Source organism: Staurois parvus, unplaced genomic scaffold (assembly GCF_062004578.1).
Source record: "Staurois parvus isolate SC_StPar_1 unplaced genomic scaffold, SC_StPar_1.0 ptg000318l, whole genome shotgun sequence".
In the NCBI taxonomy this organism is placed as follows: Eukaryota; Metazoa; Chordata; class Amphibia; order Anura; family Ranidae; genus Staurois; species Staurois parvus.
The window spans coordinates 5521044-5548896 of record NW_028318114.1 but is presented as its reverse complement, the minus strand read 5'-3'; the positions used below and the strand labels follow the sequence as shown (position 1 = coordinate 5548896).

Sequence of the window (27853 nt, the reverse complement as noted above, 5' to 3'; positions counted from 1 at the left end):
CCCTCCGGGTGAAAAATACCTACCCTAACCAGGGAAAATTATACAAGATTGCGAAATCTCTATCTAATTGCCATTTCCTTGCAAAAAAATAAGATAAATACTTATAAAAAACCATCAAAAAAATATACAGTCTATAAAACCAGCCAATAAAAAAACCTTATTTAAAACCCAAAATGATAAGAAAAAACTAGAACAATTACTGGTAGAAAAAAAAGGTACCTTTCCTTAGTAGACTCAATCAGATAAGGAAAAAAAATAGTACATAATACTATTGCAAGGTCAAAACTAACTATGCTCATTAAATATCTAAAAAAATTAAAAGAGATATATACAGTACCTATTAAAACCAGACAACATAAGGAACAGGGAAGGACCATATCAACAACTATATGACTCTGGCATCCGATTGCCAATGAATCATACATATAAAGAGGGCCAATCAATAAAAAAATAATGGTTGAAAATATAATGGAACTAGGAGGTTAAAACTTGGTGTCACCCATAGGAGTACAACCAGTTACAGTCTACTGTTTTTTTACCTATTCACATAAAGTGACTAAAATATATACCACACATATCACACGTGTATTACTATAAATATCCAAACACATTATACATCGAAACGACATATACCAAGATATGAAATGAATTATATAAAAATATAAATAGAGATATATGTAAAAAACTAGTTAAATAAACAAAATGGACCTATAAAATGTAAACATTCAAAAATCACTAATAAAGCAATTTAGGTCAAAATCTGCATTCAGACCTTTGGGGACCTGTGTGTGCATAGACAAAATCCATCTAGATTCAGCTTGACTAAGGGATAAGATTTTATTGCTGCCTCTCCAGTTTTTCTTGTACTTTTCAATACCCCAAAACACTAATGATGATGGATCTTTATTATGATGTACAGAGAAATGTCTCGATACACTATGCTTTTGATATCCTTTCTTAATATTTTGAATGTGTTCACGGAGTCTCTTCCATAAAGTTCTTTGTCCTTCCTATATACTGTAACCCACAGGTGCACTGCAGAACATAAACTACTTCTTCAGTTCTGCAGGTTGTAAAGTCTTTAATTTGAAATGCTGTTCCATTACTAGTAGAAATTAAAGTGCTTTTTTTCTTATTTTGGTCCTTAGTAGCTTTACATGCATGACACCTCTTGCATGGAAAAAAAACTTTACTATCTAGAAAGGCGATTTGTTTGGTACTTATTGAAGGATCAAGAACATTTTAGCTAACTTTAATCTTAAGGAAGGGGCCCGTCTATACACAAATTTCAGACTTTCAGTTTTATTGCAGTGGAGGCAGTAAGCCAAGGCACCTGCTTTTTATACAAACTGGAACTTCATCTCTTTGAATTTATGGGATTTTTCCCTTGCTAAAGGAAGAAAAAGAAGGAAAGGTGTAAGGAGGAGGCAATGTTGGCTCTTAGCTGCAGCATTATTCATTAGGCCCAGTTCACACCAATGCATTTTTTTTAGTGCTTTCTGCAGAAACGGACTACAATCCATTTAACATAATTTTCTGCGGGACACGTTCACATCTTTGCATTTTGGAGTCGCTGTGTTTTTGGAAAAGGCCAGGGACTTTTTTAAATGCGGAATGTTTATTTTTGGTTCAATAGACTACAATTGAAATGCTGTAGAAAACGTATGTAGTCCGCTTTTGACATGTTTTTGAAGGGTTTTGCATTTTTAATCTGTCCAGCAAGTCGGCCCCACCAAAAAAGCATAAAAAACACAAAACACATTAAAAAACGTGTCATAATGCGTGCAAATACACAAAATGCACCAAAAAAGCACTGCAGAAAAGGACAAAATGCAAACTGCATTGGTGTGAACCTACACAGACATTAGAAGAAGCAAGCAGGGGAAATCACAGTGCAAGGTTCAGGAGCAGGTATTCAACACTGGCATAGTTGCCAACATTTCAAAAACATTTTTAGGGACAGATGTTTTTCTGTAAGTCCAGAAAGCCAGTGTAGGAGGAGCAGTGTGTTAATTAGAGGTGGGGCATTAATTTATGGGTGTGGTTTACCCTGGAAGATAAAGGTCGTGGAGTGCAAAGCGGCCCGCATCGAAAAATGAACGTGGATTAAATAATGCAGAATATTGGTCATGGCTTACAACAGGTGTGGTTAAATAGAGTGAGATTTTCTTGGGTTTCCCCCATGCAATTTTGCTCTCCACCACAACATCCCAAAAAACAAAAACACACACATAGACCTAAACATAAAGAACTGGTCCACATTCACTGATTGGTTGCTGGAGGTTACAGCACATTATTACTGCTCACTGATTGGTTGCGAGACGTTACTGCACATAATTACCGCTCATTGATTGCTTGCTAGAGGTTATTGCAGTCAGTACAGGAGAGGGTCAGAGACGTAGTACAGGAGTTGGTCAGAGACTGCAAGCGTAGTACAGGAGATGATCAGAGACTGCAGGAGTAGTACAAGTAAGGGTAAGAGACTGCAGGTGTACTGCTAGAAAGGGTCAGAGACTGCAAGTGTACTACAAGACTGGGTCATCGGCTGCAAGAGTACTACAGGAGAGGGTCAGAGACTGCAGGCGTACTACAGAAGAGGGTTAGAAATTGCATGCGTACCACAGGAGAGGGTCAGAGACTGCAGTCATACAATAGGAGGAGGTCAGGGACTACAGGAGTACCACATGAGAGGGTCAGAGACTGCAGGAGTTCCACAAGAGAGGGTCAGAGACTGCAGGCATACCACAAGAGAGGGTCAGAGACTGCAGGGGTAGTACAGGAGAGGGTCAGACACTGCAGGTGTAGTACAGGAGATGGTCAGACACTGCAGGTGTAGTACAGGAGATGATCAGAGACTGCAGGCATAGTACAGAAGAGATAGTACAGGAGAGGGTCAGAGACTGCAGGCTTGGTACAAGCGTTGGTTAGAGACTAAAGGCATAGTACAGGAGATGGTCAGAGACTGCAGGAGTGGTACAGGAGAGGGTCAGAGACTGCAGGAGTAGTACAGGAATTGGTTAGATACTGCAGGGGTAGTACAGGAGAGGGTCAGAGACTGCAAGTGTACTACAAGACTGGGTCAGAGACTGCAGGCATACTACAGGAGAGGATCAGAGATTGCAGACGTACTACAGGTGATGGTCAGAGACTGCAAGAGTAGTACAGGAGAGGGACAGAGACTGCAGATGTATTACAGGAGTGGGTCAGAGACTGCAGAAGTATCACAGGAGTGGGTCAGATACTGCAGAAGTAGTACAGGAATTGGTTAGATACTGCAGGAGTAGTACAGGAGAGGGACAGAGACTGCAGATGTACTACAGGAGTGGGTCAGAGACTGCAGAAGTATCACAGGAGAGGGTCAGAGACTGCAGGAGTTTTAAAAGAAATGGGGTGGAAGGGGTGGGAGAGGCTGGCTCAGGATCTCAGTAGAAAACTAAGAGGCTGAGCCACATGCTGTTCCAAGGATCTGGGTGGATCCCGACTTTAAAGTGACATCACTCAACAGTGGTCTTTGTCCCGCTGTTGGCTGAAAACGGTTCACAGGAGTGCAGAACTCAGTCACTCCTGTGATCCGTAGGAGAATTATAGCCAAAATAGCTTTGGCCATACTTCAACTTTAATATCATTTGTGAGATTAGTTAAATAGTTAGAGAAGTGCCATAAATGTGAGTTGCAGCCAGGATTTTTTTTAAAAAAGGTTATGGTGAGGGCGTGGTCTGCCGCGGCTGGAAGATGGCCGCATTGTGAGGGAGCTCCCGCCGGCCGGATCCCTCTGAATCACCGCACAACGGAGCGGGGTGAGAGAGAGCTGCCACGATATGGGGAAGCATGACCGGACCTCATCCGGTGCCCGATCGCGCTCCCCACGGAGCCAGGGTGTGCAGGGGAGACACATACAGGAGCTCTTCCGCTCCCAGCAGCAAAGGGAAGGGCCGCAGCCATCTCCTTCTCCTGCTGCTTCCCCCTCCCCCCCCCTCTCTATGGCTGCTGACACTATTAACCCTCCCTGCTCTGATATGCAGGCAGCCCCAGACACAATGCCTCAGCATGATGTCCCCCCTGCCTCACAATCTCTGTCCCTAAGGGATCTTCAGGCTGTGGCAGCTGACATTAAGGCCACCCTGACAGCCACACTCACTGCAGCATTGGGGGATCTGCATAATGATTTAAGGGCCATGGGTTCGCGATTGGAACACGTGGAATCCGCATCCAGGCAAACTGGCTCCGCCATCTTTGATTTACAACATCAGTCAACGGTACACGCTTCCACTATCAGAGAACTCCACAGGCATATTGAGGATTTAGATAACCGTGGCCGCAGGCGTAATATCAGAATCCGCGGTCTCCCAGAATCAGTAGAACATGCCGATATTCCCAAGGCAGCAATGGCCATATTCAATAACCTCCTTGGTCGCCCGCCAGTAACCCCGATTGACATCGAACGTGTGCGCAGAGCGATCCGCCACAGGAGGGGAGACGCAGACCCACCCAGGGATATCGTTTGCTGCCTAGTAAGTTTTCCGCTCAAAGAAGATGTCCTCCGATGTGCTAGAGACAGAGGGCGCCTTCTATATGAGGGGACAGAAATACAATTGTTTCAGGACTTATCCAGCACCACCCTACGCCAGCGGCGCGCTTTACGCCCTCTTCTGGATACGCTACGTTCGCATAACATTCCGTACAGATGGAGGTTCCCCTTCTGTCTCTCTGTACAAGTTGGTGGTCGTTCTTACAACCTGCGAACCCCTGAAGAACTGCCCTCTTTCTGTGCCTCCATAGACATCCCACTGATTGACCTGCCTGATTGGTTCAGCTCCATGAGACTACAGCTATCCCAGGATTTGGTAGCCGAGGATAGTGCTATGGATTGGCGCAGTCAGTCTTATCGTAGAGGGCGGATGGCCCCATCGACCCCTCCGAGACCCCTCATAGGGGACGCCACGACTTCCTTTAGCCCGACGGCCTCTCCAGCGCACAGGAGGCCACGACGCGAAACCTAATGGTCCCTGTCCTTCCCTCAACACTGCTTCTTCGATGCATACACTGCTGAGTGTTTAGGTTCTACTGCGACTGCGCACCTTTTTTCATCCACTCGCCCCATATGTTCCAGTTGTGCACTGGCGCTCTATGATCAATGCTCGTCGGACTCCTACTTTACTGCCTTTCCTACTTATTCGTCAAGATGACAGCCTGCGATTCCTGGGACTCTGTCACTATCCTATACGAAAAATTTTGGGCCTCCACAGTTCCTTCCTGCCTTCCAAGAGGTAGGGTGGTGGCCTCATTCTAACTGACTCATCCTACCACAAGAGGGAACAGTTTCTGGGCTCTGCCTCGCTACTCGTCACCTAGTTCTCTGCTTTCCACAGCGAGTCCTCCGCCTCCAGTTGGTTATCGATTTGTGCCGTCTCCCAGCCTTCTATCTCCAATTACCATCTGGATGCATCCTGGGCAATGAAGGTCCTCCAGCCTCGTCTTCCTGGCAAGCTCTGAACTTCGCCCTCATGTCTTTGCGGACGTCCTGCTGCTCGCTTGGGGCTGTTCTGTGATGATTTGTTCACCCCCCCCCACCCTCTCCGTGGACATTGGAACGCCTGGCCTTCCCATTCCTTCGGAAGTGATTCCTGCTCAATTTGTAACGTATATTTTATATTTTCTGTGTGCATATGTTAGTGTCTTTCAAATTCCGCCGGGGGGTGGTCTGCGGGGAGGTGATTATTGTAGGCGGGGACGGGTAACTGCTTTTTTTTTTTTTTTTTGGGGAGTGTTATTGTTCGTATAGTCAGTGGAGTTTGGTTGGGTGGATGAGCGCCACCTCTCCCCGCTTCTGGTTAGCCATTTCAACATGGAACCATATCATTCTCTCCAGCCTGGCTTTCACTTGGCCAAAATGGCATACCTGAGGGCCTGTGTGCCTTTGCTCACCCCCATGCTCACTTCCCTCCGCCTCCTCCTCCCCACTCCTACGCCATTCCAAGAGAGGTGATGCTCACCCCCTTTGCTTCCCTGAGGGCGCCAGCTACTATAAGTGTGTGTGGGGGGAGGGGGGTTTCCTGTGTCTTATTTAGCCCCCTTGATACTTATATTTTTGTGGGTTTGATAACGGGCCTTGATCTTAGGGGGCTTCATTGGTAACTGCTGAACAGGGGCTTATTGACGTTTTATCTGTTCTTGTCATGCTCATTCATGTTTTGATAATATTGACTTGTTATGTTTTTGCCTTGTGATGCGGTTTGCCTGTAATATGTGCAGGGGTCTTTCGCTGTTCTCCGTTTAGCGAGGTGCCCCTTTACTGTCTTGCGCTCACCTTGGCTTAGGCTGTCCTTCCCAATGCGTTCACTCTGTATGTGCCTTTACACTTCTTTAATACTAAGTATAGCTAGACCCCTCGCTCGGCAACATTTCACGTGCGATACTTCTAATAAATCTGCCCAGGTCTTCTTCTTCTGCATGTTACATAACACTTCATCCCCCACGGAAGACTGGTACCCAAACCTTCTCTGTGCTCCACCCCTGCGGACTCCTGACACCTCTTATCTCTCTCGAACCCCGCCCCCTTATTCTTGCCTTTTTTTTTTATAATTTCCCATAGGGGGCTACCGGCCGGCGGATGCGTACTTCCTGGTTTTACGCCGACCTCGTTCCCCACACAGTGAGCTCAGCGAGCTTCCACTGATCCTTTTCTTTCAGCTTCTATCTTTATCTTTTTTCTGAGCTTCTCTTTTATCTTTGTGTTTCTCTTCCTTTTTCCCGTCCTTTTCCCCTTTTCCTGTTTCTCTTTCTCTCACGTGGAACAGCGGGTCTGTTCCTCAAGCCGTATCCTATCTATAATCTTCTTTTCCACCCCCCCCTTTTTTTTTTTCTTTCCCCTCCCCCCTTCCTTTTCCCATCCCCCGAATCCTCGGCATACCGAAGCTTCGGACTCGGGCTTTGCCTTCCAGCAGTCATGCTTTCTTCCCCCTCACAACCGGGACAATTGTCTCTGAAACTCCTTTCACTTAATATCAAAGGTCTGAACATACCCGAAAAGCGCTCCATGCTCCTCTCTTACTTACACAAACAGAAAGCGGATGTGGTCTTTTTACAAGAAACGCATTTTTGCCAAGACTCCATTCCAAAGCTTTACAATTTCTGCTTCCCCACAGTCCTCCACGCCACCAACCCCCTGGCTAAGTCTAAGGGGGTTGCGATACTGTTCGCCAGACACCTCCAGTTTCATATAACAGATTCCATGGTGGATCCTGAGGGTAGATAACTGTTTGTAAAGGGAGTATTCGCTAACAGACCTATCACATTCGCCAATGTCTATGCCTCCAATGTTCAACAGGTCTCCTTCCTGCGCTCAATCGTCTCTGACCTAGCCGCTTTCCAAGAAGGGTTACTGATACTTGGAGGCGATCTGAATGTCCCTTTGAGCCCTCTGCTAGACTCCTCCTCGGGTAGTTCTTTTTTACCCTACAAGGCCCTCAGGCAACTACATATCCAATTACAGCTTCTACAATTACATGACACCTGGCGTACACTTTACCCCACTGTTAAAGATTATACTTTTTTTTCCCCAAAACACAATAAGTATTCTAGGATAGACTATTTTTTTTTGTCGCAACCAGATCTCCCTCTCCTCCATGCTGCTACCATAGAACCGATGGTCCTTTCCGATCATCATCCTATCACCATGACGCTTCGGTTTCCCATCTCGCACCCGCGCTCCAAATACTGGCGTTTGGATGCTTCCCTTCTTGCAGATGCCGCTATTGTTCAAGAGCTTCGCTCTAATATGGTTGAATATTTTTCCTTGAATAGCTCATCAGACATCTCACCCATCACACGATGGGAGGCCCACAAGTGTGTCATTCGGGGCAACCTCATAGCCATTGCGACGAGACGTAAGAAAGCCAAACAGGAGCGTCTGAAGCTCCTCTCAGATAGGATCCGCTCTTTGGAAAGAGTACACAAACAGACTCTGGCTGCGTCGACCCTTTTGGAACTCACGAGTATACGCACACAGCTTCTCACGGAACTGGGTAAGGTGGTTAGAAAAAGATTCATTCTTTCACATAAGCTGTATTACGAGTTCGCAAACAAGAGCGGGAAATTTCTAGCCAGAGCTCTTCGTGAAAAACGGGCTAGTATGACGGTGCATAAAATCAGAGGCTCTGATGGCATTGAGGCTACATCCAACCCCGATATTGCCGCCCATTTTGAACGCTACTATAAATCTCTGTACAACCTCCCTCAGGAACGTCCCCCTATCCATTCGGACAAATCTAGAACTGCCTTGATCTCTGAATTTCTCCATTTCTACGGTTCACCCGCCCTCTCAGAGGATCTGGTGCACGCTTTGGAAAATGATCTCACCTTCCTTGAACTGCAATCCGCAGTAAAACAGATGAAACCGGGGAAGAGCCCGGGCCCTGATGGTTTTTCAGCAGCCTATTATAAATCTTTTTTAGATATACTGGGTATTCCATTTCTCGCTGCTTTTAACACTCTCGCTCAACCTTCAGGGTCGCCTAACCACCTGTTGGAGGCTCACATTACAGTTATCCCCAAAGACGGGAAGGACACCACCCAGGTCTCCAATTATAGACCCATTTCCTTGCTGAACGTGGACCTCAAACTATTCGCTAAGATCATTGCTAATCGTCTTCTTCCCTTGCTTCCCTTCATGGTCGATTTGGACCAAGTAGGATTTATCCCTGGTAGAGAAGCAAGGGACAACACTATCAAGGCCCTTAATCTCCACCACTGGCTTCGCAGGTCTAACACTCCGGGTTTTTTACTCTCCTTGGATGCAGAAAAGGCCTTTGACAGGATTGCCTGGGATTACCTGAACGCATCTTTAGTGGCACTGGGTCTGGGTGAGAAGATGGTTAACTTTATAATGGCCCTCTATTCTGCACCTACTGCCCGGGTCCGGGTGAACGGTCATCTGTCAAACTCCTTTCATCTACGGAACGGTACACGTCAGGGATGCCCCCTCTCCCCGCTTTTGTTTGTCCTATCCCTTGAGCCCCTGTTGCGGAAAATTCGTTTAAACCCTGATGTTAAAGGAATCACGGTGGCAGACAAGGAATATAAGCTTGCAGCTTATGCGGATGATATTCTCTTGTTCCTGGCGGACCCTCACATCACCCTCCCGAACCTACTGAAAGACTTTGCCCTTTTCAGATACTTGTCGAATTTTAAAATTAATTTTTCCAAATCTGCCGCCCTTAACATTACTTTGTCTGCTGAGCTAGTCTCTGCTTGTGAGTCCCAATTCCCATTTCATTGGGAAAGGGATTCCCTAACTTATCTCGGTATCCAGCTCACCAGTAACCTTGATGACCTTTATGTGAAAAACTATCTTACCGCTCTTCGCTCTATGCAAGAAGACCTCAATAAATGGCACCGTCCCTGTTTCTCGTGGTTTGGAAGGGCAGCGATCATTAAAATGAATGTACTTCCCCGTCTCCTGTATCTCTTCCAAACATTACCAATTCACTTACCTCTTGCTTTCTTTGCATCTTGCAAAAGACTGTGTTCACTGTTCCTTTGGAGCCACAAACATCCGCGTATTGCCTACTCCCAATTAACCCTCTCTAAACTTAAAGGGGGCATAGGATTTCCTGATCTTTACCGCTACTATTGGGCTTGTCATCTTTCCCGGATAGTTGATTGGCACGTTCATACTGCCTCTAAAGACTGGATATCTATAGAGAATGCTTGCTCGCCCTTCCCCCTGGCATCGATTCCTTGGCTCTCGCCGAAACACACGCCACAAGCTCTTCTCACCCATCCCTTGGTGGGACCTACGTTAAAAATTTTCCGATCGGCTTGTAGATCTGCAGCCATTTCTGACACACCCAACCCCCTGACCCCTATATGCCTCAACCCTGACTTCCCCCCTGGGATGCATAAAGACTTTTTAATGAAACACTGGCCGCACAAACAGATCTTAGTGAAACATTTTCTCCACAAAGGCAAGGTGAAAACGCTCAGTGAACTGCAGTATTCGCGAATTCCCTTTCTGGGTATATTTCCAGATCAGACATTATCTGCTCTCTCATAAACCCCCTCATAACTGGCATCGCTCTCTTACCCCATTTGAATCTGCATGCGCGAAGGCTGAACCACGGAAACATCTGATCTCGGAGATCTACCCACTTCTAGTGGAGAGCCGGTCTTATGACTCCCTCCCCGCATGTCGGGCTTGGAAGAGAGATCTTAATGCTGAGCTGTCGGACTCAGACTGGGACCTGGTTTTCCAATACTCTCATAAATGTTCCCTCAATGTCTCGACACAAGAAAACAGCTACAAAATAGCCTCTAGATGGTACCGAACTCCCTCAAGAATTCATCATTTTAACCCCGCCTTCCCCAACAGCTGCTGGAGATGCGGGACCCCGGATGGGTCCTTTCTTCACATTTGGTGGTCTTGCCCGATTCTTCAACCATTTTGGCAGGAGGTCCATAGGTTAGTAGTGTCTATAACTACCTTACCCTTAGCTCTCTCTCCTGCCCAATTCCTCCTCCATCACTCTTCCCTTCCCAGGGCTCAGTATTTTAAAGCATTAGCCATGCACATGATCAACGCAGTCAGACTCTGTATTCCGGTTCTATGGGGCTCCACGCGCTCTCCCTCTATCCGTGAATGGCTCACTCGAGTGGGTAAAACGGCGGACATGGAAGAACTGGTTGCGACTGCCCTCGATACTCCTACGAAATACTCTCATGTATGGGCCTGCTGGACCCATTTTCTGACTACCCCGGAGTATCGTTCCCTCATGGACCAATCTGTCTAAAACCTAATTTGGACTTCCTGATAGTGTTATTTAGTGGTACTTGACCTGAGGGTGCCATCATACTCCCCCCTGTGTTACACACGCTTTCCTTTGACGCCGATGATAGCTTAGGTTCCACCCACTCCCGCTACTGTTTGTCTGGAGGATAAGATCTTTTTGACGGTTGTCCCTGCTCTTATTTTGCCCTCCCCACTTGCTTCCCTTCCTCCCCCCCCTCCCCTTTTTTTTTTTTTCCCTTCTCTCTCTCCCCCCCTCTTTTTCTTCTTCTCTCTCTCCCCCTCTTCTTCTTTCTGTCCCTTTTTTTTCTCGCCTTCTCTTTTCTTTTCTTTCATATTCTTTTACACGTTTTGGACAATTTTTCCGATAGCACACTGAGTATGCGGTCAGCATCACTTCCCGCAATTCGTTCGCGGTTCCCACGACAATTACTCCTACATTCGCACAATTCCACCATCGTATTCTGTAGTATTGACTCTCACATAGGCATCGTACTTGCTCTTCTCCCCCCTACAGATTTTTATCGCTAGACGTTATGGTGGAAGGCCAGACGTCTCTTTATTTTTAGCACTTGACAAGCATACCTAAATATTGCAGGCACAACCCTGTCGTGGCCTAGTTCATCCACACTGTTTGGTCTTGTGTTGGAACTCATTTGCCTTTGTATGATTTATGTTTTGCTGTTTGTCCTATGTGCATTTCCTCTGTACATTTTCGTGTGATAATTTGTATCTTGTTTTCAATAAACTTTGTTTTTTGGAAAAAAAAAAAAAGAAGGTTATGGTGCATCATTATATAGCAGATAAAACAGTAGCAGATATAGTAGCTGAGCAGTCTTACAGGGGGAAGCCGAGGTATGCAGCCTGACATGTGCAGCCTATTTGTGCTCCGGAGATTGTGAAGATCCTGGAGGGGGGGGGGGGGGAGGGGAGATCCCAGTGCAGCAGAAGAGGGATGGGAGCAGGTTTTACCAGGAGAATTAGCAAACTTGCTCTGTTTAGAAGCCATGTCTCTCTGCTTGGCTCCACCATCCTGGATCTACTGGCCGCTTTTGTCATTGCTCGGGTACAGTGAAGCAGCATTGTTAGAGATCGGTGTGTACAGCATGATTGGTTGCCAAGATGTTCACAGCCATCTTCATCTAGCAACCACTATCCCACTGCCTGCTGGCTTATAAACAAGCCAGATGGAAACTGGGAGACATCATTGATCAAATATGGTCATGATCATATTTGTTCAATGACATCAAACAGCTACAGCCCTTTTGTTTGCAATCAGTTAGGTGCTGACGCTTTCAGCATTTTTTTTTTTGTAATTTAAAAAAAATGGGTCTTAAAAAAAAAAAAAAGCCAAAAGAAATATGAATTTTAACTAGTTCCAGACTGGTTTAATTCTTACTTTTCTCTCATACATGTAAAAATCAGCATTTTTTTAGTAGAAAATAACTTACAACCGCTAAACATTTTATATATATATATATATATATATATATATATATATATATATATATATATATATATATATCTTATTTTTTTAAGCAGAGACACTGAAGAATATAATGGGTGCTTTTGCAATTTGTGATGTTGCATAATATTTGTACAGCAGTTTATCAAAGGCAAATTTTCAGGAAAAAATACACTTTAATGCATTTTAGTGAACGCAAACACAATATAATAAACATTTTTTTTTTTGTAAAACATAATCCATGATGTTACACTGAGTAAATAGATGGTACCTAAAAATCTCCATAGACGACAATTTAAAAGCCTTTACATGTTATCATCTCTTCTCACATGCCGGCTCTGACAGTGAAGGGCCACTCACCTGGCTGCAGGTCACTTGCCCAGCTACCTCTGCCTGAACAGGTGTGGTCTCTATGAGCTGCTGAAGGAAGGGAGCTGAGGAATTTAGTTTCCCTATGCATGTGCAGGAACCCAGGGAGTTTTAGGAAATGGAGTTAAAGGGGCCTGCATGGCTAGTGTGCAAGTTTTGCAGTCTTTGGTAAGGGTGTGGTTGGTACTTCTGTGATGGATTTGGTAAAATGCCTATTTTGTTTCCTATTGTATATATATATATACACGCTATTTCTATAAGTTTTATAAATATTTACTTTTATACTTTAATACATATGTTGTGTGAATATTTTCTGCCTGCTGGGCTTTGTGGTACTATAAGAAATCCTTGCTTAAGAAATGTCTGCTCACACACACAGACCCCCTCCCACCGTGCCAACTTGTAACAAAGGAATGTTGTTTTCCTATGAGATAAGGCCTGGAAGAAGATCACACCTATACCATGACGGAGATTGTTTTCGTGTGGAAATGACCAATCAAAGACTAATATAATGCTTATGCTGTTGTCACATGACTCTTGCATCATTCTGCATATATAAGTTCACTTTCTCATTATAATAAACTAGAAGTATTTATAGACTGAACTTGTGTGTCAGCGTGAGTTCCTTCCAATGTGCGCACATTTCAAAGCTAGCGTCATAAATTAGGACAGGAACAGATAAGCACTGGACGTTTTCAGTCCATGACTAAAGCACTTCTAGGAACATAGTTTTCAGTAATATTAAAGTGCAACGTCACTGTACCTGAGCACCACAACCTAAAACAGTATTGATTACATTTTTAATATTAAAAACAAACTCCCCCATCAAACCATGTCTCCATGCTTAATTTGCTGAGAAATCAGTAAGGGCAGATGATTCGTGTAGCACTTGGAATGCCATATGCCCTTAGCTCAGGCATGCAGGCAGGAGGGTGTGCTTAGTATGACAGCATTTGCCTAGGCATAGAATACTGGACATAACTGAAGAAATGTAAAAATAAAATGTTTAAAACAAGTAAATATGATATACTTTCCTATCCAGGGGCGGGCTGAGCATTCGGGCATTGCCCAAGGACTCGGGCTCAGTAGGGGGCCCCATGAGAGGCTCCACAGATGTCATACAGGGGCAATATATTTAGGTCTGTCTGAAAAATATGTCTGCCTCAAAACCCATTATTCAGACAGGAATGCAGCTAAGAGGGGAACCTGGCAGGATGGAGCGGATGGGAAGAAATGGGTACCAAAAGAGGAGAGGACTGCCGGCAGAGAGGAGTGTGGGGAGCGAAGGAGGAGACAGTCTCAGATCCCAAAAGTAGCTCACCTTTCACTTCAAGTGGTGGCAGAGTGAGTCGGGGTCCCGGGCAGTGGTAGTGCCTAGCTACACACTGCTGGTGATGGAGCGGGAGGTCAGTGGGAAAGTGAGAGGCAGTGGCAGTGGCGTATCATCCATGAGTGTCAGGTGCACCCACGGATGACATGTATCAGAAGTCAAGCGTGATAGGTGCAGCGGAGGGGACAGTTACATCCCTGTATGGCTTTCAATGAAGCAGCTGAAAGCCGAAGGAGGGAGAGGAGGAGATGCGGCTTCTAGCTGGTTCATTGAAAGCCATATAGGGAGATCGCTACTTGTAACTGTTTCTCTGCTTCACTGATCATCCCTGACTTTGCATCAGATTTCCCTTCTGGGCCCCCGTTTGCTCCTCAGTTCCACCACAGGTCTCTGATGCCTTGTCTTCTCTGACAGTGCCCAGCCCCTCCCCCCATCCCCCACAACAATGGCAGAGCAGAGGAGAGAGCCCAGATCTGCTCTACCTCCCCTGTCCTCACCCACACTCCAGTCCATGCAGCTTCTGAGAAGATGTGTGGGGAAATTGTGTCCAGGTCAGCTGGCAGCTCTGTGATGCTTCTGAAAGTGCCAGTAAGCCGGGAACCATCCACGTGAATGCTTCCCTCCTTCCTACAATCCTTTCCCTTCCTTCCTTCCTCCATCCCCTTCCTTCCCTCCATTCCCTCATTATTTCCTTCCTTCCTCCATTCCCTTCCTTCCTCCCTCCTGCCCCTCCTTTCCTTCCTTCCCTTCCTTCATGTCTTCCTTCCTCCATCCATTCTCTTCCTTCTCTCCCCTCTTTCTTTCCTTTCCTTCATTCCTTTCTTCCTCCATCCATTCACTTCTTTCTTTCCTTCCTTCCATCTCTTCCTCCATCTATTCCCTCCCTCCCTTTTTCTTCCCTCCATCCCCTTCCTTCCTCTCTTCATTTCTTCCTTCCTCCATCCCCTTCCTTCCCTCCATTCCCTCATTATTTCCTCCCTTCCTCCATTCCCTTCCTTCCTCCCTCCTGCCCCTCCTTTCCTTCCTTCCCTTCCTTCATGTCTTCCTTCCTCCATCCATTCTCTTCCTTCTCTCCCCTCTTTCTTTCCTTTCCTTCATTCCTTTCTTCCTCCATCCATTCACCTTTCTTTCCTTCCTTCCATCTCTTCCTCCATCTATTCCCTCCCTCCCTTTTTCTTCCCTCCATCCCCTTCCTTCCTCTCTTCATTTCTTCCTTCCTCCATGCCCTTCCTTCCCTTCCTACATTCCCTCCTTTCCTTCCGCCATTCCTTCCCTCCTTTTTCTTCCTTCCTTTCTTCCCTCCCCTCATTTCCTTCCTTCATTCCCTTCCTTCCTCTTGCCCCTCCTTTCCTTCCTTCTTTTCTCCCTCCTCTCCCCTTCCTTCCTCCCTCCATCCATCCATTCCCACTCTCCCTTTTCTTCTTTCCTCCATCACCTTCTATCCATTTCTTCCTCCATCCCTTTCCTTCCTTCTTTCCCTTCCTTTCTCCATCCATCCCTTTCCTTCCTTCCTCCATCCTTTCTTTCCTTCCCTTCCTTCATTTCTTCCTTCCTCCACCCATTCTCTTCCTTCCTTCTCTCCCCTCTTTCCTTCCTTTCTTCCTCCATCCCCTTCTTTCTTTCCTTCCTTTCTTTCATCTCTTCCTCCATCTATTCCCTCCCTCCCTTTTTCTTCCTTCTTTCCTCCATCCCTTTCCTTCCTCTCTTCATTTCTTCCTTCCTCCATCCCCTTCCTTCCCTTCCATCCTCCATTCCTTCCCTCCTTTTTCTTCCTTCCTTCCCTTCTTTCTTCCCTCCCCTCCTTCCGCCCCTCATTTCCTTCCTCCTTTTCTCCCTCCGCTCCCCTTCCTTCCTCCATCCATTCCCACCCTCCCTTTTCTTCCTTCCTTCCTCCATCACCTTCCATCCATTTCTTCCTCCATCCCCTTCCTTCCTCTCTTCCTTCCTCCATTCCCTCCTTCCTTCTTTCCCTTCCTTCCTTTCTCCATCCATTCCCTTCCTCCTTTTTCTTCCATCCTTCCTTCCTCCATTCCCTTCCTTCCCCTATCACCGCCCTTCCTATCTTCCTTTCTTCCTTCCTCCACCCCCTCCTTTCCCTTCCTCCATTCCTTTCCTTCCTTTCTCCCTCTTGTCCCTCATTTCCTTCCTTCATTCCTTCCTCCCTCCATCCCCTTCCTCTCTTCCTTTCTTCCATGCCCTTCCTTCAATTCCTCTATTCCCTTCTTTCCTTCCTTCCTCCCTTTTCTCCCTTCCTCCACCCCCCCCCTTTCTTCTTTCTTCCCTCCCATCCTTTCCTTCCTTCCTCCATTCCCTTCCTTCCTCCCTCATTTCCGTCCTTCCTTCCTAATCCATGCTCTTCCTTCCTCCATCCATTCCCTTCATTCCTTCCTTCTTTCCTCCTTCCTCTCCTTCCTTCCCTTCCTCTGTTCATTCCCTCCCTCCTTTTTCTTCCTTCCTTCATCCCCTTCCTTCCCCTCTTCCTCCATTTTCTTCCTTCCTCCACTCCCTCCCTTTTCCTCCTTCCCTTCCTTCATCCCCACCCTTCCTTCTTTCTTCCCTCCCCTCCTTTCCTTCATCCATTCCCTTCTTTCCTCTATCCATTTCCTTCCTTCCTCCCTCCTCCCCTTTTCTGCCTTCCTCCAACCCCTCCCTTCCTTCTTTCTTTCTTTCCTCCCTCCTTTCCTTGCTTCCCTCCTCATCCTTCATTCCTTTCTCCATCCATGTCCTTCCTTCCTTTTCCTTCTTCCTTTCTTTCCTCCATCCATTCCCTCCTTCCCTTTTCATCTTTCCTTCCTTCCTCTTCTCTTTCCTTCCTCTCCTTCCTCCCCTTCCTCCATCCATTCCTTTCCTTCATTCCTTCCTCCATCCCCTTTTCTTTTCCTCTATCCATTTCCTTTCTTCCTTCATTTCTTCCTTCCTCCCTCCATCTATCCCCTTCCTCCTCCCCTTTTCTTCCTTCCTCCAACTCCTCCCTTCTTTCTTTTCTCCCTCCCTCCTGAAAGGATGACATGATCAACTCCATTTTGTTTTATAATATGCTTGCTTTATAATCTGCAATATTTATACACCCTAAATGAAAATATATGTTTATTAAGAAAATAACTGTGTTGGCAAGTTTTTGTGGAAGTAACTTTCGGTAAGACAGTGGCCGTAGTCTGGGCATTATGCCAAGATCATGAGTTAGTCTGACCACAACAATCTGGCCAGAAACTAGTTCTGCAAAGTTTTGCAAAGATTAATGACAATTAAGGTGCAAATATTAAAGATAAAATGCATGAATTTGATTGGTTGATATTAAAGGCTGGTCATTAATAATCTGCCTAGAGACTACAGATTTATATATACGCTTATGTTTCCAAAATTTGGTTGAGGTGTCTTGCATCAGTCTTCGGCGTAGCGTGCAACTCATTTCCTGATATATCGTAAGCTATCGCTCAAGTGTAACTGGTGGGGGCCCCCATTGAGAGGGAAAACTCAACACCAACCCTTTGCTTCCCTCCCCTTCCTTCATTCCTTTCTCCATCCCCTCTTTTCCTTCCTCTCTCCCCTCCTTTCCTTCCTTCCTCCCTCACCTTCTTTCCCTTTCTTCCTTCCGTCCCCTTCCTTCCCTTCCTTCCTCCATCCCATTCCTTCCTCTCTTACTTTTTCTTCCTACATCCCCTTCCTTCCCTCCCTAAATTCCATCCTTTTTTCCTCCATACCCTTCGTTCCTCCCACCCCTCCTTTCCTTCCTTCCCCTTCCTTCATTACTTCCTTCATCCATTTCCTTCCTTCCTTCCTCCCCCTATCCATTCCCTCCCTTCCTTCCTTCCTCCAACCCCTCCCTTCTTTCTTTCCTCCCTCCCCTCCTTTCCTTGCTTCCCTCCCCTTACTTCATTCCTTTCTCCATCCATTTCTTTCCTTCCTTCATAACCTTTTTTCCTTTCTCCCTCCCCTCCTTTCCTTCCATCCATTCCCTTCCTTCCTCCATCCCCTCCTTCCTTCCTCCATCTATTCCCTCCCTCTCTCCCTCCCTTTTCATCTTTCCTTCCCCTTTGTCCTCCCTTTCTTCCTTCCTCCATCCCTTTTCTTCCCTTCCTCCATCCATTTCTTCCTTCCTCCATACCCGTCCTTCCTTCCTCCCACCCCTCTTTTCCTTCCTTTCTTCCTTCCTCTCTCCATCCATTCTCTTCCTCCTCCCCTTTTCTTCCTTCCTTTCCTTCTTCCAACCCCTCCCTTCTTTTCTCTCTCCCTCTCTTCCTTTCCTTGCTTCCCTCCCCTTGCTTCATTCCTTTCTCCATCCATTCCCTTCCTTACTCCCTCCCCTCCTTTCCCTTTCTTCCTTCCTTCCCTTCCTTCCTCCATCCCCTCCCTCCCCTCCTTTCCTTCCTTCCTTCATACCATTCCTTCCTCTTACTATTTATTCCTCCATCCCCTTCCTTCCCTCCCTAAATTCCCTCCTTCTTTCCTTCCTTCCTTCCTTCCTCCCACCCCTCCTTTCTTTCCTTCCTCTTCCTTTATTACTTCCTTCATCCATTCCCTTCCTTATTTCATCTATCCATTTCCTTCCTCTCCCCCATCCATTCCCTCCCTCCTCCCCTTTTCTTCCTTCCCCTTCCTTTCTCCAACCCCTCCCTTCTTCGTTTCCTCCCTCCCCTCCTTTCCTTGCTTCCCTCCCCTTCCTTCATCCATTTTCTTCCTTCATTCATCCCCTTTTTTCCTTCCTATATCACCTCCTTTTCATTCCTTCCATCCATTCCCTTCCTTCCTCCTTCCCCTCCTTCCTTCCTTTCCTCCACCCATTCCTTCCCTCTCTCCCTCCCTTTTCATCTTTCCTTCCCCTTCCTTTTTCTCTTCCTTTCTTCCTTCCTCCATCCCCTTCCTTCCCTTCCTGCATCCATTCCTTCCTTCCTCCATATCCGTCCTTCCTTCCTCCCACCCACCCACCCCTCCATCCATTCCCTCCCACCTCCTCTTTTTTTCCTTTATTTCCCTCCTCCAACCCCTCCTCTCTTTCTTTCCTCTTCCCTCCCCTTCTTTCCTTGCTTCCTTACCCTTGCTTCATTTCTTTCCCCATCCATTCCCTTCCTTACTCCCTCCCCTCCTTTCCATTTCTTCCTTCCGTCCCCTTCCTTCCTCCATCCTCTCCATTTCTTCTTTCCTCCATCCTCTTCCTTCCCTTCTTAAATTCCCTCCTTCTTTCCTTCCTCTAGTCCCATCCTTCTTTCCTCCCCCCCATCCTTTCCTTCCTTCCTCCATCCCCTTCCTTCCTCTCTTCCTTCCTCCATCACCTTCCTTCCTTTTCTCCATCCCCTTCCTTTATCACCTTCCTTCCTTTTCTCCATCCCCTTCCTTCCTCTCTTCCTTCCTCCATCACCTATCTTCCTTTCCTCCATCCCCTTCCTTCCTCCTTCCTCTCACTTTCTTTCTTCCTCCATCCCGTTCCTAAATTCCCTTCTCCTTTCCCTTTCTTCCTCCATCCCCTCCCTTCCTTCTTTCCTCCCTTCCCTCATTTCCATCTTTCCCCCCTCCGCTCCTTGCCTTTCTTCCTTACTTCTTCCGTCTCATTCCCCTTCCTTCCTTCATCCTATTCTTTCACTTCCTTACTTCCTCTATCCCCTTCCTTCCTGTCTCCCCTCCTTTCCTTCCCTCTCCTACCTTCCCTTCCTTCTTACCTCCCCTCCTTTCCTTCCTTCCTCCATTTCCTTCCTTTCTCCATTCCCTTCCTTCCTCCCCTCCCTTCCCTTCCTCTATCCCCTTCCTTCCTTCCTTCCATCCCATTCCCCTTCCATATTTCCTCCCTCCCTGACTTTTCATCCATCCCTCCCCTTACTTCCTTCATCCCTTCCCTTCCATCCCTCCTTTCCTTCCTTCCTCCCTTCTTTTCTCCCTCCCCTCCCTTCCCCCATTCCCTTCCTTCCCTTCCTTCCAAAACAAAATCATGAAAACAAATAGTACAAAAATACATTTTAAAAAAATGTAAATTTTGTAAAAATTATAAAAATATTGAAACATTAAATTGTAAAATCATAAAATTAAAAAAAATTGTGATAATAATAAAAATAAAGAACCACTGCACTACTGACACCATCCTGCACATACTACACTCCGCACTCCTCTCCCTGTACACACTACCCACTGTCATACACTCCACTCTGTACATTCCCTGTTTAACATTACCATATTCAGCACTATGCAAGTAATCACAGACACTATTTAACCACACCCATTTTAAGCCATGCCCAATTTTTAGCACAATTTAAATCACACCCCTCTCTCTCTCACCCCTCTCTCACCCCCTCCTCTCTCACCTCTTCCTCTCTCCTTCACTCCTCCTCCTATCTCTCTCTCACCCCTCATCTCTCTCACCCCCTCTCTCACTCCTCTTTCACTTCTCCCACATGGCAGACATCTTTAAACCTGGAAATGCCCAGTGGCTTCTACAGAAAGAAGCCGGGAACATCCATGCAGGTTTTGCTTCAGTATTATTATTATACAGTATTTACATAGCGCTAAAAGGTTTGCTCAGCGCTGTACATTATAGTGGGGGACAGTACATGAGACAATACAGTAACAAAACAGAACACGAGGGATTCAAGGGCCCTGCTCTTTCAAGCGTACAATCTAGGAGGGAGGGGATAGTGGTACAGGAGGAAGTGGCTGTGGGGGATGGAGTAGTGAGAGGAGTGGAGGAGAACAGCTGTTAGGTGAGGGCGGGTAGGCTTCCCTGAAGAGATGGGTTTTCAGGGTGCACCTAAAGGTGAGGAGGGTAGGTGACAGTCTGATTGATTGGGGTAGTGAGTTCAGGAGGATGGGGGGGGGGGGGGGGGGAAGTCCTGGAGAAGTCCTGCAGTCGGGCGTGGGAGGTGGAGACCAGGGAGCTAGAAAGTAGGAGGTCTTGTGAGGAGTGAAGATTACGGGTTGGGTGGTATTTGGGTATCAGGCTGGTGAGGTAGTTTGGGGCAGCATTATGAATGGCTTTGTACGTCAATGTTATTAGTTTGAATTTAATGTGTTGGGCAATCGGGAGCCAGTGGAGGGAATGACAGAGCGGGGTGGCAGAAGCGGAGCAGTTAGTAAGGTGGATGAGTCTGGCCGCTGAGTTCAGGATAGACTGAATAAAGGATAGTCTGCGATGAGGTAGGCCGGTGAGAAGGGAGTTGCAGTAGTCCAGACGTGAGATAATAAGGGAGTGAACGAGTAGTTTAGTAGTGTCTGGGGTTAGGAACAAATGTATTTTGGAGATGTTGAGGAGGTGGAGCCTGCATGAGTTTGCCAACGATTGGACATGGGGTTGGAAGGACAGGTTTGAGTCTAGAGAGACACCTAGGACTTTGGCTTGCGGGGTGGGACTGATGGTGGCGTTGTTGGTCATGATGGAGAAGGTGGGGGGGGCACGGGCTGGGGGGAAAATCAGGAGCTCGGTTTTGGAAAGGTTCACTTTGAGGAAATGGAGCGACATCCAGTCTGATATGTCGTTCAGTAGGTGGGTGATACGGGCGGAGACTGAAGGGGTGAGTTGAGGGGTGGAGGGCATGTCATCGGCATAGAGGTGATAGTTGAAGCCATGGGAGTGTACCAGTTTGTCAAGGGAGGAGGTGTAGATGGAGAAGAGAAGGGGCCTGAGGACAGAGCCTTGGGGGACCCCAACAGAGAGGGGGAGGGAGGGGGAGGTGGTAGCGTTATAGGTAATGCTGAAGGAGCGTTGGGATAGATAGGAGGAGAGCCAGGAGAGAGTGGAGTCTCTGATGCCAAGGGAGTGTAGTTTATTAAGGAGGAGGGGGTGGTCAACAGTGTTGAAGGCCGTGGAAAGGTCGAGGAGTAGGAGGACTGAGTAGTGGCCATTAGCTATGGCGGTTAGCAGGTCATTAGTGATTTTGAGTAGGGCGGTTTCGGTGGAGTGTAGGGGACGGAAGCCAGACTGTAGTGGATCGAGGAGGTTGTTGTCAGCGAGGTGGGCGCTTAGGCGATTGTAGACTAAGTGCTCAAGGAGCTTGGAAGTAAATGGCAGCATGGAGATGGGTCTAAAGTTGTTCAGGTCGGTGGGGTCCAGGGAGGGTTTTTTGAGTATGGGGGTGATGTGCGCGTGCTTTAGGGGGAGGGGAATGCGCCAGTGGAGAGGGAGAGATTGAAGATGAGGGTGAGGGAGCGTAGGATGGAGGAGGAGGGTGACCGGAGGAGTTGTGTGGGGACAGGGTCAAGTGGGCAAGTGGTGAGGTGGGCTTCTAAGAAGACCTTAGTAACCTCCTCAGTGGTAGCAAGGCTGAAGGAGCGGAGTGTTGGGGAGGTTATAGTGTGCAGGACGTTAGGTGTGGTGGGGGGTTGGGCGGTTGCGAGGTCAGAGAAGGGGAGAGTTGATGGGGTTATAGTGGGAGGGAGGCTAGGTGGGGAGGTAGGTTGAGCATTGGCGATGTCCTTACGGATTGCGTCGATCTTATTTTGGAAGTGATTGGCAATCTCGTGGGCGGTGAGTGAGGTACTGGGTGGGGGTGGTGGGGGGGGGGAGAGAAGGGAGTTGAAAGTGGAGAAGAGCCGGCGGGGACAGGTGGAGAGGGTGTTGATGAGGGTTACGAAGTAGGCTTGTTTGGCGGCGTGGAGGGAGGGTGAGTAGGTGAGGAAGGCAGATTTGTAGAGGGAGAACGCTCAAGGGGATCTGGTTTTGCGCCATAATCGCTCCAGCGTTTAACATGTTTATTGTGGTCATTCTGCCAGGGTTGAAGCGATCGGGGTTTAATGCTACGTGTGGTTAGGTAAATGTTTAAATGCCCCTTCTATGCAGCTGAGCTGCAATATGTAGGTGGGAGATTGTGTGGGTGTAGCTTGAGTGTAGGCGGGGACACAGACCCCACTATCTCTCAGTGCCCAGGGGTCCCATGATATTGTCAGTCTTCCTGTTCCTATCTATTTACCAATGCTAGCAGCATGAGAATTAAAATAGTCAATGTGACTGTGTTACATGCAAGTAAAATGTGTTTCAGTATTCAGTAAAAAAATCCCACATACAATAACTGACTTCAGTACATTCATTGTCAGGTAAACTGGGCACATTTTAAGACATTTACATGCTGTTTAGAGAACTGAAAATATACCTTTTGGCCTGGTTGAATCTAGGGAAGGTAAAGATTCTTCATTTGTTTCATCTACAAAACAAAAGAGATTATCAGCTGAATTCAACAGCTAAAAGGAAAGATACAAAAAGGACTACAAACAAGTGGGAAATAATATTTAGCATTGTGCATGCAAATAAAATGCATTTGTTATCATATGTTATACATCACTTATATATCATAAAATCATGATTATTTATTCAAGAGTTTTCTATCCCAATTTATGCAATGCTTTACATATATTGTACATTCACATCAGTCCTAACCCTCAATGAGTTTATAATCTAAGGTCCCTAACTCACATGCATACATACACATACTAGGGACAATTTAGACAGGACCCAATTAATCTGCCAGCATGTCTATGGAGGGTGGGAGGAAACCCATTCAGGCACAGGGAGAACATGCAAACTACAGGCAGGAAATGCTGTGGTTGAGAGTACTGCCAGGCGGAAGTGCTTACCATTTAGCCACTGTGCTGCCCCATATTTTTCATGTAAAGTTAGACCTCTTTTACATGGTCATTTACACGCAGCCACTAGATCCTAGCAGCAAGAATCAGCAGATTCTTGCAGCTGGAATGACCAGGGCATGTGAATGGCAGCGGCAACTCAGCCTAATTAAACTATTGACAGGTTGACAGCGGCCACTTCTGTTTGCATGTAGCCGCACACAGAGCAGATACCTGTGGTTAAGGAAAGATGTCCGAGTTTGGATGTAGTCACCAGAATCCAGGCTCAGACATCTGTTCCAAACCACAGGTAATTGCTCTGTGTGTGGCTACATGTAAACAGTGGCATCCGCTGTCAGCCTGTCATTAATTTAAATTGGCTGAGTAGCCATTGCTAATTGCATGCCTCCATCATTACAGTGGCAAGAATCTGCTGATTCTTGCTGCGGGAATCTGGAGGCTGCATGTAAATAGCTGTGTGAAAGAAGCGACAGGTCTAATTCACAGCATTGTGGGTGATTGTGGGTTCTGGAATCGCAGTGATTCCCACAGCCACAAACACCAGCAGTCAGAACATGCTGCTGTTTAAAAACACACGAGGCTGTCATTCATTCTTAATGGCACCCATACACATCTAAAAAACGTCCTCAAGCAGAACAATTCAGAGCTTGACGAATTTGGGGTCAAATACCAGTCCTTGAAATAAATGAAGGGAGGCACTTGCATTCAATTAATTATTCAAATAAATGGACATTTTAATATTCTGTCTTAGACAGATTTTTTCTGATACAAAAGTTATCCTCATACACATCACATAAAGAAGAAGAATGCACACTTGAGATTCTTGGCAGCAGCAGCACCCACACAGAGTGGCATTGACACTGACATTTGCAGCGATGTCCAGTATCTCAGTGCATGAGTCCTAGTGCACTGATAAATGTAAGGTTTTAACTGGCGGTTTACTATAATATGGAAAGCGCTATGGGATTTGTATGCTTTTGTTCTGAGCATGATACCTGGACAATCAACCCCCAAAGAAATTCCTAATGGTGAATTATCCCCTGAAGGGGTCAAGTGTTATTTGACTTTGCCTAATATATGACGTTCAACAGAGAAAGTGGTAATAAGTACATTGATTGAAAAATTGTTTGATATGTTTGCGGACTATTTGCACAAAAAAGCACTACTGCACTTTGTATTTTGTGGAGATCATCCCTGTATGGGACATGTACCTGCATATATACAGTAATCATTCATTTTTATAGGAGGTGTACTACTGTTAATTAGTGCACTAACATGGTGAGTGTATTTTAAGAGGTTTGATAAATGTTTAATGGTTTTTAAATGGTAAAACACTATGTGTGGTTTCTATTCCATTTGAGTGATATTTGTTGGTGGAGAGTTTGCTTGGCTTATTTAATATATATTGGGATCCTAGGAGAAAAATCCGGAGGAAGGATTTTGAGATTTGGAGTGACCATTAGTGACCCCTTACAGGGGAAAGTGCATGGTGACTTTTATAAGGTCCAAGAGTTAAGGTGAGTACGGAGAGTGACTAATGGTGGTTCACACTGAAGAGGGATCACATTGGTGAACATGGAACATCCTGTATTAATTATTAGGACACCGTTTGAAGTTTATGAACTGTGCATTTAATTTGCAGTATCTTAGTGGTGGTGGAACCCTCTCACTTACACATTGGACTGTTTGATTTAAATAACTATTTTGTATATTGGACACATTTAATTGAGTTATAATGCCTTTATTAGGATAAGATATTGCTATTATGTTCATTACATATAGCACAATTTTGCTTTTTAACATGGCATTTTTGATTAAATATAGCGCATCACTAGTATTTATCTTATTATAGATGCAGGAACACAATTTAATGCTTTGCAGCAACACTTTGTAGATTGAGAGGTTTTTTTTTTTGAATGTTTGGCAGAGAGTTGATACTGTATATTTAAAGTGGTAGTAAACTCAAGATTTCTACTTTCATCCCTTGAAATAGTTAATAAATAATTTAATAGGTGTTGTCTTTGCTATCTGTCTTACCTGTGCCATTCTTCAGAAATTGGATGATCTTCAATCTAATGACATCACCGGCACATTTGCATCATAGTAATGATTCACGGCATAATCTCTGTGCTATCTGTCCTTTCCAGACAATGCCTTGCCTATGTCCTCTGCTGTCAGCGGCATTCTATCACAATCCTGCGAGAGCACATCAACACCCCATGTGACTTGCTACATAACAAGGGGGTGTAAACATCGGCTCTGACCACAGAACAAGCCGAGAGGAGAGAGAGAAAGCATCACTGGCTGAGAGAGAGCATACTGCGCATGATTACGGCTGTCCTCAGAGAGGGGGCAGAAGCTGGATGCGGAACAGGGGTCCCAAGATGGCGCAGCATTCAGCTGAGAAATGCCAAGATGACAGTAAGGCTATGTTCACACTAGCGTTAGCGTTGTGTGCAGGTGGCAGAGAGGCGTTTGGGAAGCATTTTTGCCGCTTCCCAAATGCCTCTGCCAATTCTGCACATTGCAGTACATGGTGCTGTTCTAATGGGAGGGTTTGCGTCGCGGCAAAACGGACGCCTCTGTTCGAGTCAGGAGGCGTTGAAGCTTCCTATTCTAGTCTATGGTGCTGCTCCACAAACGCCCAGCCCGACCACCATTCAAACTTCATTATAGGAGTTTGTCGGTCGTTTTTAACGCTTGGCAAATGCCTAGGAACCGACGCTAAACCGCGCATGCGGCGTCTGCGGAACGTTTGCCAAGTGTTAAAAAAAGCTCCGCAAACACCAGACCAACGCTTGCCAAATGCTATAGGGGCGTTTGGCAAGTGTTGGTAAAACAGCCAAGTGTGAATGAGCCCTTAAGGAAAAAACACTTATCATACAAGTTTTTTTCTGCAGATAATCTAGCAATGTGCATTGTTATCACTTAACCTACTGTCCTGTGTACGGTTTCAATTCATGAGTTTACTACCGCTTTAACCACTGCAAGTCCAGGCTAATTTTCAGCTTTCAGTGCTGTAACACTGAGTGAAAATTACTCATTCATGCAACACTGTACCCTTATGAAATTTTTTATAATTTTTTTGAGACAGAGCTTTCCCTCAACTTGTTCTGTTGTGGTCATGCTGCAGCTTGTAGTTTCTCAGCAGCTGCTTCTCCTCCCTGATGTGCTGCAGTATACTTATTAATGCTATTACCATATCATATATACACACATACGTGCTCTTATTGACAATTAGAATAAATAACCACTATAAACATCCGTTGTAAAAAACAATGTCCATATACATATCAAAAAAGTGCACTTCTTAAGAAATACGTGTTCACTTGAAATAAATTCAGTGCTTCTTAATTCACCTCTTGTGTGAAATAACTTAAAACTGCGTGCACCCCCACCAGTTGTGCTCTCACCTCAAAAATATGACCAAACCGTTAAGTGAGGTCATATAACGCTTGTGTCCCTTTAATTGGGCCAAATGTGGATGGGATGGTATCCTGTTGAATGGGATCCCCTTCACTTGATCAATAGGCTCTCCTTCCACAGTGGTTTATATAAAGGAATAATCAGATCATAGTGTTTTATCCTTAAAAAACATTTTATTGGCAAAGGTAATGCACTCACATGATAACTGTATATAAACCACTTTGTGCAAGAAATATATCCTCTTGAGTTTTGGCAGTGGTGAAAACTAAAAGTACCAGCTTTGACGTCACCATTGAGCGTCGTGACGTCAAAGCCCCTCCCCTACGCATTATGCCACCGGTCACGTGGCTTCATCAGGCATCTACAGCAGTAGATGTTTGGGGACGACATAGGGAGGGTGAAGGTCAGGCAGAGACTTAATTTCTCTCTTCCAAAATAAACGGCAATTACCAAGACATTATCTGAAAAGATCCTGATGGGGTGTCAGATTTATCCATAAGGGGATATCCGAATTGTCGGGCAAAAAAGATCAACAAACATTAAGTCTTAAGTGACTTCAGCTACATTTTGCATGACGTCATCAGGTGACAGAAGATAAACGGGGTGCAGGAGACCTTTGAGGAATCGTTAGGCGTGTCTTGTTTTTGGATCTTTCCGGTATCCACATCTTGTTAGGAGTATTGGCTGCTCTTGGTTTGGGTAGATTTAGTGCTAAGGCTTCATCCGGGAGAGGAGGTAGACCTAGATTACGCAGGAACGCCTCTCCTTTTTGAAGATCTCTGATTGTGTGTTGAGTACCATCTTTGGTTACTAATAATCTGAATGGAAAGCCCTATCTGTATATAATACGATGCTTCTGTAGGTGGAGAGTAAGTGGATGAAGTGTACATCTTTTAGACAATGTGATAAGGGACAGATCACT

At 45.9% G+C, this 27853-nt stretch overlaps 1 protein-coding gene across 1 annotated transcript in view; it reads right to left on the bottom strand.

Moving 5' to 3' along the window:
* The window catches only part of CFH (complement factor H), a 324533-nt gene that overhangs the window by 48689 nt on the left and 247991 nt on the right, over positions 1-27853 (bottom strand). Inside the window, exon 12 of the mRNA XM_089683641.1 lies at positions 23016-23066. Coding sequence (XP_089539767.1) covers positions 23016-23066 — 51 coding nt within the window. The remainder of the gene's footprint in view (positions 1-23015; positions 23067-27853) is intronic.